At 42.3% G+C, this 13,777-nt stretch overlaps 1 protein-coding gene across 9 annotated transcripts in view; it reads right to left on the bottom strand.

Moving 5' to 3' along the window:
• MACF1 (microtubule actin crosslinking factor 1) overlaps positions 1-13,777 on the bottom strand; it is a 388,597-nt gene that overhangs the window by 167,143 nt on the left and 207,677 nt on the right. For all 9 annotated transcript variants that reach the window (XM_058679238.1, XM_058679296.1, XM_058679275.1 and 6 more), the window contains 8 exons: positions 13,142-13,246; positions 12,433-12,528; positions 11,535-11,660; positions 8,956-9,108; positions 7,366-7,520; positions 3,671-3,797; positions 2,782-2,965; positions 2,317-2,486 (listed from right to left, as the gene is read on the bottom strand). In XM_058679238.1, coding sequence (XP_058535221.1) covers positions 2,317-2,486; positions 2,782-2,965; positions 3,671-3,797; positions 7,366-7,520; positions 8,956-9,108; positions 11,535-11,660; positions 12,433-12,528; positions 13,142-13,246 — 1,116 coding nt within the window. The remainder of the gene's footprint in view (positions 1-2,316; positions 2,487-2,781; positions 2,966-3,670; positions 3,798-7,365; positions 7,521-8,955; positions 9,109-11,534; positions 11,661-12,432; positions 12,529-13,141; positions 13,247-13,777) is intronic.

The raw sequence follows: 13,777 nt of genomic DNA, 5'->3' as shown, positions 1-13,777 counted from the left end.
GATTTTGGAGCAGCACAGATTGCAGATTTTTTTAATTAGCAATTCTCAGTTTGTATAAATACATGCATATTTGCAGCATGTGTGTATGCAAATATTTGTAGATATGTTTTTACCATTGTCAAGCAAGCCTCTGATCAAAAACATAACAATAACAACGAGCATACAGGCACACAGATCTTGGTTTCTTTTAATTTTTTAAGATGTATTTATGCTTACTGGCAAATCAGATTTACAGAGTGAAGGAGAGACAGAGAGGAAGATCTTCCATCCACTAGTTCACACACCAAGTAGCCACAACAGTCAGTGCCAAGCTGATCCGAAGCCAGGAGCTTCTTCCTGATCCCCCTCACGGGTGCAGGGTCCCAAGCTTCAGGTTGTCCTCTCCTTTTTTCCTAAGCCACAAGCAAGGAGCTGGAAGGGAAGTGGAGCAGCCAGCATACGAACCAGTAGCCATATGGGACCCTGGGGATGCAGGCAGGAATTTAGCCACTAGGCTACTGCACCGGGTCCCAGATCTTGGTTTCTAAACAACAGTCTTCATAAAAAAGCAGCAGCATGAGCCCGGTGCAGTAACCTAGTGGCTGAAGTCCTCGCCTTGCACATGCCAAGCTGCCATATATGCACCAGTTCTAATCCCAGCAGCCCTGCTTCCCATCCAGCTCCCTGCTTGTGGTCTGAGAAAGCAGCTGAAGACAGCCCAAAGCCCTGGAACCGTGCGCCTGTGTGGGAGATTTGGAATAAGTTCCTGGCTCCTGACTTCAGATCAGCTCAGCTCTGGCCATGACAGCCACCTGGGGAGTCTATTATCGAATGGAAAATCCTCCTCTCTATATATCTGACTTTCCAATAAAAATAAAAAATACATCTTAAAAAATAATAAAATTTTTTTAAAAATTGAAACAAAAAAAGCAGCAGCACTTCTTGGGGAAAAAAAAAGCTGATTCCAAGGCTAACAAAAAGAAAGGGACTGGCCCCGGTGCGATAGCCTAGGGGCTAAAATTCTTGTCTTGTACACACAGAGATTCTAAACGGGCCCTGGTTCCTGTCCAGACAGCTGGCCCCGCTTCCCTTCCAGCTCCCTGCTTGTGAACTGGGAAAGCAGCTGAGGACGGCCTAAAGCCTTGGGACCCTGTGCCCACATGGAAGACCCAGAGGAGGCTCCTGGCTCCTGGGTTTGGTTAGGCTCAGCTCTGGCTGTTACAGCTGCTTGGGAAGTGAATCATCAGATGGAAGATCTTCCTCTCTGTATATCTGACTTTCAAATAAATAAATAAATCTTTACAAAAGGATTAAAGAAGTACACTTGAAAGGGAATAGAAGCTTAGAATAGGCTCCCATTGGCTGCATTTGGAGCATCAAAATAATAAAAATGATAGTAACAAATTTACACACGACTGAATAAAGCAATAAGCCATGAGTCTACCCTGAATATAAAACAAAAGAACAGAGGGAAGGAAAGGAGGGGAGAAGGCAGGTTGACTTCTTCTGTTTGCACAGAACAAAAATTTTTTAAATGTAAGAGTAACCGAATCAGAAAATCAGCATTTGACAACTGTGTTACTAATAACTGATTCAACCAAGAATCAACAACTGTCTGCCTAACAATCTGGAAACTCACTAGTTACTATCGTACGACATGCCGGACACTGAACTCTCTAATTTAAATGTCAACCTTTTATTTTGCTTTGCACAACAAGCCAAAACAAGGACTCTTCATTGCATGAGCTTACTTTTCACTGCATGCCTACCAGCCACGAACAAAGTCATTCCTATGTGCTGCTTTTGCTTCAGGAGCATGACTACGTTTTTACAGCACTTCCCTAGGAGGCTCATTCTATGCAGTATGCCGCTTCGTGACTTGCAAAGCATCCTCTTCATTTTGTAAGAAACGAGGAAAGTTGATTTGCTCCACAGTGTGCATTGCAGCCCACGTGAAACCTGATTCTTCCCTTCTTTCCTTGTATATTTATTAAATCCCATGATCAAAGGTAACCAGGTCACACAAAGTAATATGTGCCTTTAAGCTACCAGAGAAGGAAGTATCTTTACCAATAAATTTTAAAATAAACAACAAATGCAAAGCTTACAACAATTTGCTAGTCTATTTGCCTTCTCAATTGTGTAGGAAACTACTACTCAGCAATATACTAGGAACTACAATTCTAACTCCTTTGGTAAAAGGCAGTATTTATAGGCTGTACGGAAGAATTCCTAAACAGGACCACATTGAATCCATTTGCCTCATATTTTAGAATCTTTACTCATATGCCATCCAGTTGATTCTGGAACAGCACCCACTTTGCTCCCAGGGCTTACCTCCTGCTCTGCAATCCTTAATGCACTGTCCTGCCGGGCGTCTCTGTCAGTCCTAGAGCTGGCTGGAGACTGAATCCGTTTGACCAGCCTCTGCTCACACTCCTCGAGGCGTAGCTGGATATTTTTCAGCTCTGAGATGTACATCTTGGCCACAGTCTCCTCTTTGTCTTCTGTAAAAGCACAAGCACAGAAGACCAGAAAGCTCTACAGCAAAGACCAGCAAGCATGATGACAACAGAGCTACCGGCAGACAGAGGGCGCCACTGGCGCAAGAACTGACACTACACAGATAAGGCCTTACTTAGGGATGCTCTGCCAGATCCCAGAGGTCACACACCGATAGTCAGGACCCAAATATATACTGTATCCACAAGAGGATGTGAGGAGCTGACTAGTAAGAACAGCTGAAGTATCAACAAGCCCTTCTTCCCTGAGCTGACCTCTTTGTCCTGGCAGGTCACATACCATTTTCCATGGACTTCATTAGGTGCTGGAAATGCGCTTTACAAGCTTCCACCTCCTCTTCCAAGCGCAAGCGATCAGCCACAGAGAAGAGCACAGAGTCACGACTGTCCTGCAGGAAATCTTCATAGTGGGTCTGTAGATTCTTCATGACCTGGTGGCATTCCCCTGACGCTGAGGATCGGAGCTGGTGGGAAAAAGCCAGAAGAAATTTCAACACAATGGAAACATACTCTTTTTAGGTTTTTTTTTTTTTTTTAAGTTAAAGTCTAACATATATATAAAATGGTACATAAATCGTAACTGTAAACATGTCAATTTTCATAAATTCAACTCATTCAGGTGACCAACATTTACAACTACATGCCCCTTTGCCAAGAAAAACAAGATACTACTTCTTGCATCAGACATTTCCTTCACAGTCCAAGCTGTTTTTTCCAGCTTTTAAGTTCCCCAACTCTTAAAACAGCATCTCTGGGCCCGGCGCAATAGCCTAGCAGCTAAAGTCCTTGTCCTGCACATGCCGGGATCCCATTTGGGTGCTGCTCTAATCCCGGCAGCTCCACTTCCCATCCAGCTCCCTGCTTGTGGCCTGGGAAAGCAGCCAAGGACGGCCCAAAGCCTTGGGACCCTGCACCCATGTGGGAGACCTGGAAGAAGTTCCTGGCTCCTGGCTCCTGGCTTCAGATCAACTCAGCTCCGGCCATAGTGGCCACTTAAGGAGTGAATCAACGGATGGAAGATCTTCCTCTGCCTCTTGTCCTCTCTGTATATCTGCCTTTCAATAAAAATAAATAGATCTTTAAAAAAAAAATAGCATCCCTGATTGCACTGCGCTCTTTGAGATCTCACAATAACGAAAGGATGCAAGCCTGGGGTATTTTTCAGTTACCTTTTCTAGGTTCCAAGTCTGTACAAGCTCAAGGTCTTTCCGAAGGTAGTTCCAAGAGATCAGGCTTTTGGTGTTAATGTGTAGCTGGTGCCAAAGCGCCATCACCTTCTGATAAGATTGTTCCACCCTACAAAACAATACAGAAGTGAGCTGAGGCTTTTCAACACTTAAACTTCGCGTCAGAGACCTTCTAAGGAAAACTGGAATTTTCTGAACAGAACAATATGTTAAGCAGAGGAAGACAACTCAAATATTAACAACACAGGAATCTTTGGTACTAAATAGAGATCTTCAATCTGGATTTGCTATAATAGATATGTAAGCTCATATTTCACAATTTTATACATGTTATGAAAATGTAAAATGATTATAGCAAGCTAAAGAGAGAAAATTATCAGAGAAAGTAATAATAGAGAAAAGCACAGCTAAAATAATCTCATTTGCTAAGAAGTAGAATTAATGCTTAAAAATACTGATTTCCTGTATCCTCTATTTTTATAAAAACACTGAAATACTTACAAATTAGTAACAACTGAAGAAGTTTATCTAATATACAAAAGGAACCTGCAGCGGAGTAGTTTGAGAAGATTTTACTCAAGCACTGTATGTCCAACTCATTCTTTAAGACTTAAAAACACAAAGACACAGAGACATACTCATACCTACAAGTTACCTTAAATTTCTCCAAGTTGAGCAGATAATGAGATATAAAGATTAGAATGAAAACTAGAAGCTAGGGTATGAGTTACATAACACTCATTAGTTATCTTTCTCTAAAAATCCCACTAAAATTTTGCTAAAGTTGAAGATAAAAACTCAAGACATCTTAAACAAGAAATGAAAGATACAAAAATAGGATACAAGAGAACTGACTACAGATTTAGTTCAAGAAGTCTAACATCTGATACAAGGGAATTCTTCAATGTAAGGAAAAGAAAAACACAGAGAATAAAAAACTTGAATAACCCAGAAAACATTTACCCATATTGGAAAAATGAATTTTCAGTTTGTACTGATTAGCAAAATGAACTAAAAAAAAACTCATTCAAAGTTATGGCACTCCTTCAATGATCAGAGATAAACCAAGTTTAAAAGCTTCCAGAACAACGGAGATTTTCATTTAAAAGGTAAGTGTCAAACTCCTCAATATCATGGCTGTGGTAGAGGACTCAAAGCCAACAGCACTGCTCACTACAACAGGTGAATTCTACTGCTAGGTAAGCTCTTATGAGAAAAAAGATAATGAATGTAAAGTACATTACATCTCTCAATAAGATAGGCTGGGAGCAAGAAAACAGCAGGGCAAAGCCTTCCAAGTTCAGACTGAAGGTTAATTTCCAGAAGAATGATGTATCTGGCTACTGGATTGCGAAGGGAGAAGAAAGGCATTTCAGATGTTAACTGGTACAACATTTACCACTCACACAGCCATTTTTAACAACACTGGAGAGTGTACTCCCCCAAACCAGTGCCTAGATCAATAAATAAGACCTGGAAACTAGGGGTCAGTGGGCACAAAGAGAGGCGATGCAGATGCCAGGTGAAGAGCAGGTGAAACGCCCAAGGGGCAGCACTGAATCAGGCCACAAGACAGTCCCAGACCGGGAAAGCAAGACAGGGCACAAGAAAACAGTCCACGGAAACATTAATGTTCCCAAGAGAAATTTAAACAAAGGGTGCCTGGGATGTTTGGTCATGCTGAGAGACGATGTCTCCATAATGAAGTTGGGGAGTTTGGGGACAAATTAACAACATGTAGAAAAAATTAAACAAAAATAAAAATAGGGCCCGGCACGACAGCGGAGTGGTCAAAGTCCTCGCCTTGCACATGCCGGAATCCCATATGGGCGCCGGTTCTAATTCCAGCAGCCCTGCTTCCCATTCAGCTCCCGGCTTATGGCCTGGGAAAGTAGTTGAGGACGGTCCAAAGCCTTGGGACCCTGCGCCCACATGGGAGACCTGGAAGAGCTCCTGGCTCCTGGCTTTGGATCGGCGCGGTACCGTCCATTGTGGTCACTTGGGCAGTGAATCATCGGACAGAAGATCTTTCTCTCTGTCTTTCCTCCTCTCTGTATATCCGCCTTTACAATAAAGTAATAATAATAATAAAGAATAAAAATAAAAATAAGCTTACTTCAAGGAAACAAAAAGTTATACAGAAAAGTAAATCTACAGATAATAAAACAATTTATGTATTTGTTTTAAATATTTTATATATTTATTCACCTACTCATTCACATTCTTTCAACAATTATTTACTGAGTATCTACTATGTGCCAGGGATGGATTTAAGTGAATGTTTGCTAAAAGTCAAAAACAACAAAAAAATCTCTAATAAGAGGAAAACAGGCAATAAATGCAATGTAATTCCAAAACGTTCATGGGAAACTGGACTGATGAGTTTGGTGTAAAAAGAAAACTAAAATCCATGCCTAGTTTTTTTGATAATACACATTTTCCATACACTGGTCTGAGGCCCCCTGTAAATACAGTACCTGTGAAGCAGGATTTGGTGTTCTGAAGAACAGTGAAGATGAGATAAGCATACGCAGAGGAGTATTTGCAGGGAACGGGAACAGGGGCCCCCAAGAGGGACAACACCAACCGGAGAAGTGAGGAATGGACTGGGTGAACGTCTAGAACAAGCAGCAAGTACAAAGCTCCCGAGTGAGGTAAGGACCTGCACCCAGGTGGGAGATCCGGAAGAAGCTCCTGGCTCCTGGCTTCAGATCAGCTCAGCTCTGGCCGTTGTGGCTGCTTGGGGAGTAAACCAGCAGATGGAAGATATTTCTCTCTGTCTCTCCTTCTCTCTGTAAATCTAACCATTTAATAAAAAATAAATAAATCTTACAAAGAATAAGTTAAAAACTCTAAAATTGCAAAAAAAAAAAAGCAGGAAAATTATTCAGAAACTTGGAGTTAAAACTCAGGTCTGTTAAAAGAGCTGGAAACTGGCCCGGCGGCATGGCCTAGCGGCTAAAGTCCTCGCCTTGAAAGCCCCGGGATCCCATATGGGCGCCGGTTCTTATCCCGGCAGCTCCACTTCCCATCCTGCTCCCTGCTTGTGGCCTGGGAAAGCAGTCGAGGACGGCCCAAAGCTTTGGGACCCTGCACCCGCGTGGGAGACCCGGAAGAGGTTCCTGGTTCCCGGCATTGGATTGGCGCGTACCGGCCTGTTGTGGCTCACTTGGGGAGTGAAACATCGGATGGAAGATCTTCCTCTCTGTCTCTCCTCCTCTCTGTATATCCGGCTTTCCAATAATAATAATAAAATCTTAAAAAAAAAAAAAGAGCTGGAAACTGCTGACTCTGGGAAGAACTCTGAGGAGGGAAGGCGGTTGCTTACTTTCATGATAAGCTTTAGGATATATCAATCTTTTAAATACCATTTTAACAAAACACACATTAAGGAAAATTAGCTTTTTCTTACAATAGCAGATTTTCCAAAAGTAAGTTATTTATCAGATTCCTTTCCAAAACAAGTATCACCAAATAGGCTTCAATTAAACAATAGCCTTTACTGAAGATCTTCTATGTGGCTGACAATATGAGACTTGCCAGCCCTATCAGGAGGCCCCTCTTTTCCAGAAGTAACTTGACAACTGGGTCACTCTGCACAAGGAGATGGCAACCACAGGCCAATCCCTGCATCGGATCATCCAGAGGCGGCAGGAAGGCACGGAGAGCCAGCTCACCTGCTGGCCATCTCGACGGCCTCCTTATTGGGCGGGGGGATGAGGAAGCAGACGGATGGCACCATTGCCTCATTCCCTGTGGGACTGATCACTTTCCATTTGGTCCGCTGAGAATTGTCTTCCAGCACACACTCGTCATTTTTGCAAATTGTGATCTAAAGGTACAAATTCATAAGTTATTGCTAATGTGCAAAACAACAACCCACTCTTATCTCCTGTCTAACGCTAAAGCTCTAAAATCCTTAAAATATGCCTAAGATATGCTATTATTTAATAAGGGTTCTTGATTTTATAAATCCACAACACAGGAAAAGTAACAACATCAAATAAATCAAGGGAGCTTGTTCATTAAATGCCTGTTACATGTCAAGTAGCAGAGCACATGAAAATCATAAAGAAATTATAAAAAATCTGCAAGAGCAATTTCCGAACCAAAAACTATCAGAGTAAAAGCCGATGGTCTCATGATTCCACCTCATCCTCCCTTCCTATCAGCCCACGAAAACCCCAAAAATGTCCAAACATTTTGTAATCACTGATTTTCATTTGAGAGGAAGTAACCAACATCACAGACAGAAAACCTGAGACACGCAAGAGTGCAGCCTCATTCTTCCACTCCTTCACTCTTCTGTACTACCAACGGCTACTGAACGCCTGCTGAGAGCCTGGCAATGCACTAGGCCCTTACGGATGAAAACAGCAGAGTGGCAAGCAAACACGGTCTGCATTCCACATACTCTGCTGGGGCCATACAGTATTCATGTTGTGTGCTAGACGCAATTTTCCAGGGTCAAAGGAAATGACAGGACGCAGGAACTGAAGGCCACATTAAGGAATTCAGACTTTCTCCTAGGAACAGTGTGTTCTCAGTCATGCTTGTAAGCAGGAAAGAGGACAATCCATGGAATGGGGACTGACTGTGAGGTAGTGGGCAAAGCCACCAGCACTGTTACCATCTCATGTGGGAGCTGGCTGGAGTACTGGTTGCTCAGGGTCCCATCCAGCTCCCTGCCAATGCACCTGGGTGGGCAGCAGAAGATGACCTAAGTCCTTGGGTTCCTGCTATCCACATGGGAGACTTAAGTGAGCCTCCTGGCTCCTGGCTTCAGCCTGGCTCAGACTGAGCAGATGTAATCATTTGAGGAATTAGCCAGTAGATGAAAGATTCTCTCTCTAATTTTACCTTTCAAACAAAAACTTTTTTTAAAAAATGAGAAGGCTACAAAATCAAAGTGAGGGAAACTTATGATCTAACTCAGGGTAGGAGAAGGCAGACAGAAAGAACAACATATGCAAGGGATGTTTACAGATTAGTATTGATTTGGTCCAACTCGCCGTGGGAAACAAGAGAAGGTAGCATACAGGATATCTCCCAGGTGTCACAAAGTACTGTTTCCTCCAACACTTGGGCACCTGGGTGGATGATGCTGTCAATCACTGAGGTGGGAGAAGATTAGGTCTACATGGTTTGAATGACAGCAGAGATTTGAATATATTAAAAATCCTACAATCTGACCTTTCCTTATGACCAGACTCCCTTTCTCTCTCCCTTCCCGCTGGAGCCCAAAGATGCCCCTTCCACCTCCTCACCTCAATCTGCCGATAGTCGCAGATGGCCTTAACAGAAATGGTGCTCTTTAGCACATGGTCTGGACTGCGTGGCTTTAGCTGAACAATGGTTTTTGATCTCCCAACAAGACTGGCAACGGAACTCTTGGACTGTATAAGCTGCTCCTTTTCATCCTACAAAATGAGAAAAAAACACAAAAAGACATTAATGTTACTACTCAGGGTGACTAAATCAACAAAGAAAACTGAGCGCTGCATCCCCGAGGAGCATGTCCCTTCTCAGTAATTGGGGAGCCTTGGTGTAGTCATCTTACATTGGGATTTAGCAAGGATAAAGACAAAAGCACATGTACTAAATGCTTTTTGTAGGAAAAATGTAGTTTTTTTCCATGTGTCTTTTCCAGTGAATCATAAAGCCACATGCAAAAGGCAAAAATGAACTTTATTTGCCAAAACACAGTCATATATAGCTAATACAGAATTTCCCAATAAAGTTCACAGAACATGGGAGTTAAAAACAATAATAATAATAATAGTAATAGTAGTAGTGATATTCAATTTTTCTCTGGTAAAAACAATTTCTTAACCTTTCTGTTTAGAAGAAACCAGAATTATATTATTTAAACTTATAAAAATTGTATCTCCCAAACTGTACTTCAAATATTTCACTTTCTTAAAATGAGTTAAGCATTCCTGATAAAGATCAGATATCTTCAACCAACAATCTGTAAACCAATGCTGTTGGCCAAAGCATCATGATAAATGGAGTTAGAGTTTACTTTTTTAGTATCTTGCCATGAGATATTCATATAGATTTGACAAGTTTGAAGAGGGTATCATGCAAAATTGAAACACTCAATTCTCTGCAAACTCAATTATCTTAAAAACTAATAAAATTCTTGACAACAAAATTGGTAGCAATCTACTACAATTCCATTAGAGAATAAAAGATAATCTTGGTCTATCAACCAGGATGGTCCAAGCCCATTTTGTGCCATAAAAGTCTCCAGAAGAGGGGCTTTCTTTGGATGGATGCAGATGTGATGAGAGTGAAGAGTTAATAATGTTAAGAAATGCCATTAAAGAATTAAGAATATGCAAGTATAGAAAAAGGAAATGCTTAAACAAACTACCTGTGCCTGTCCCCGGGAGCATGATTGGAAGAAATACAACTTTAACTTCTTAGTTAAGAGAGAGAATAGAATATATCAGGGAGGCAGCCACACTTCCATATGGAGAGCTGCTCTACCCGTTTCAGTTTCCTTGCAATAAAGATGTCAGTTTCTCTCTAACCCACAGCCAAACATATCAAGCTTCAGAGATCAAGTGCTCAGCGTGGTCAAAGTTTCTGGAAAGAACCAGAAGCCAGGACAGATGCTCCCGAACCTGACGGTCCAGCTGAGGAGCAGACCCAGGTGACTCCACGCCCCGATGACGCCGCCAACCCGATGCCCCTGACCTGGAGAGTAGGGAACAGAGCAGCGGCCCTCGAGAAGAGAAGATATGACAACTGCAGAGGAGTTACCCTACGACAGGAAGACACTCTGTGGGAGGGAGGAGATAATAGCCAAGGATTATATTTCTCCTTCAAGCTTATAGTACCTCTGAGAGACATTTTAGAGACAACATCTGAAAAGTCAGACTTTCATCCTTCATGCCAAATAAATTAACAGATTATTTGCTCAAGTGAAGCACTGAACATAAGATTCACTACAATTGAAAGTGCTAATACAAAAAATCAAATCAATGACTAGTGTAAATGCCCAAATCTCACCCACCAAATAAAGGAACTGTTGGGAGTTACCGGCGTTCTCTTCTTTAGACTTTCCTGTTGAAATGTGCAGACTCCCCAGGTTTTTACATAGGAAAAGTCAATTCCCTTCTCCACACACATTTCAATCTCAATTTGAGATGTAGCTTGAGCCCTATGCTGTCAATTCTGTGCAATACACATTCAACAACTGTAAACAGTTTTGCTACTGATTTTGTAACTGGCACCTCAGAAGCAATTATTTATTGGAGAAAATGAATAAAAAATATCTGGATTAAATATTGGATGTTATTGTTCAAAGTTAGTATGACTGCATAAATAAACTGGACAAAAATTGCATTACATCTAAATAAGATTTTAATGTTAGCCCTCATTAAAATCAATTTTCATCTTATGAAAAAAAATCACAAAGGAGGGAAACATGGTTTGAGACTATTTCATTTTTTTTTTTTTAATTTCTTTGCATAACAGAGTAAAAAAGAATTTGATGTCAGCTAATCCCCTTCAACCCTTTTTTTTTTTTTTTTGGTATTTTTAAATGTTCTATATACCTTCATCCAAGACTCCAACTTCTGCGTTGAAATAGGGACAATGCAAAGAAAGCAGTGACCCTTAAGTGGCTTTGGGAGATTACTAAGCTTATACTTTGGTAACACACCCAGAGAAATCTCATTAGTAACATTTTTCAGGAAAGAAAAGAAATAAAGGAGAGAGGAAAATGGAGTAAGGTAAGCTATTCATTTTTTTTAAGCACGGCCCCTGCCTTGGAGCTTTCAAGGATATACACAGCAGCCGTGGACGTAACCGTCCCCACGGAGGCAACACCCACCATGGAGTCCTGGAGCAGGTCCTCAAGGCGGGATAAGCTGGTGTTGTGGTCACAGGAATATTTGCGCTTGATTGAGTCTTGGAGGTTCCTCAGGAATGACTCCAGGTCTCGTGCGTCACTGAAGAACTGCGGGAACGTAAGGGAGGGGCGCCTTCTGCTTAACACATTGGAGCACTGTGAGAGGCCGACTGGGGAAGTGACCTCTGCCATGCCGTCCAGCCGAGTGACCACTGTATAGTGTTAGCTCATCACCGAGGCCACCCAAATGTCCAGCGGAGGACTTAACCTTACAGACGAGGTAGCCTGTTTCATCCCTCAGAAATCATTATTCTTTCCTCTTGACTTCTGGCTAGTGACCACACTGGGCTGCAAGGGATGTTTAATGAAAAGTCTGGTGGTTGAGTGATCAAGCATTTCAATGAATTACTATAATTACACAATGACCACAGAGATGATACAGGTGACAGCTGATTCCCTCTTCCAGCCACACCTGGAAGCAGTGCAGTCTTTCTTGCTGTGATGCAGAAGAAAGAGTACAGCCATGTGACCTGCGTGGACCTGCGGCACATGACTAAGTGTGATGCAGAAACAGCGCTTGTGCACCGGGGCACGCTCTCCTCTGCTGCTGTCAAGAAGGCTGTTGGGTGCTAAAGACACGAGGCTTTACATCCTGCCACCTCAGCCAACTGTCAGACATGTGAGCCATGCTGTTTGGAACCAAACAGCTCAGAGTCTGTTTGCCAACGGTCTGCAGCCATTTCTGAAACAGGTTAAGATGAAAAGCGCTTATCTAAGCCCTGAACAAACTGAGCTAATGAAGTGAGACTATTGGTGGTTAGTTTATACAGTGTTTCTCACTGACTACACACACACACACACACACAGAGGCCCGCCATACCTGAAAGTAAGCAGTATTGTCTTTGACATGCTGTTCAACACACAGGCACAGCTGCTTCATCCACTGCAGCTGGGACTGGACAGCAGCACTGTAAGCCTGCAGCAACCAAGCACCAGAGAGAGGCTATGAGTTGAACAGGCTCTAGCCAGAGGTGCAATGCTCTTTTCCAGATGCAACTGCTAGACTCACCATCAGAACAGACATTGGAGATACCTGACTGGCATCTGCTAAATGCTTCCAAACAGAGAAAAGCTTGCCTCTTATCCAACATGGTTCTGTTACAATGGTTTACAGAGAAAAGGGTTCTTCCACATTCAGTGGTACCTAAATGACCTGGTCATATAACCCAGGGATAAACAAATTCCTCCTGGATTTCTTCACTGCTTCTCTTCTCAACGAAAAGGCATTATATCAATTAGATGCAGGATGCATACAGATAGCTGTTTGCAGAAATATGTTCACATCACCATTCTCCCTGAAGTTAAGAGTCAGTGTATATTCTAATGTTTCTCCTAGTATCATCCTTAAGCAATCAAAATGGCAGGCTTCAGAGGGATATTGGAACAGAGAAAAAGGGAGAAGACCCCAGAGCAGAGATCCTGGGCACTTCCTCCAGACTTTCAGCAGAACAGACACAGGGACTGATTTGAACACCTTTACAACAACCACCTTGAAGCTTCTGACCTTCACACATCCTCAAGCCACATACCTCCACCGTCTGCTTGGCTGGATGATTCTCAAGTGACAGTAGTTCTGCTGTATCCTGAAGAGACCGAAATACATCCTGTTTCTTGTCCAGTTCCATCATCAACTCCTGAAAATTGAAATAAGTTTTAAGGAATAAGTGCAATGAAGATGGAGTTGTGTTAAAGAAAAGTTGTATTCCCTGCCTTTGTATAAAGGAAAGTACAACAATACAAGGTTGGTAAAATGATGAGATGTGTAAATAGCACGTGACAGAGGATTTGAGATTAGGGCAAGTACATTAGAATTATCGGAAAACGACATACAAAGAACAGGGGACCTGAGTCAGATCTGAGTAAACAGGGAGAACACAGAGTGAGAACTGCAAGCAGAGAAAGGAGATAGCCTGGCTGGAGAGGATGGTCCATGTCAACTCCCATACCAGTACACGGCACACCAGGAGAGCAGCAGCATTCTCCCAGCTTACAATGCCTCGTCTGACTCTAAATTCTATTCATACTATAAGATGCAATTTAAGTGCCAGTTCTTTGGTGAGGCTAAGTGTTAATCCTCACTATCACCTCCTCCTTGATGCTTTCAGAGCACTTTCTTTGTATGTGGACCACAGTCCAGCTTCAGTTCTCAGAGTATCTACTGTACT

Source organism: Ochotona princeps, chromosome 2, assembly GCF_030435755.1.
Source record: "Ochotona princeps isolate mOchPri1 chromosome 2, mOchPri1.hap1, whole genome shotgun sequence".
Lineage (NCBI taxonomy): Eukaryota > Metazoa > Chordata > Mammalia > Lagomorpha > Ochotonidae > Ochotona > Ochotona princeps.
Note: the sequence above shows the minus strand (reverse complement) of the source record. Positions and strands in the feature narration are given on the sequence as shown.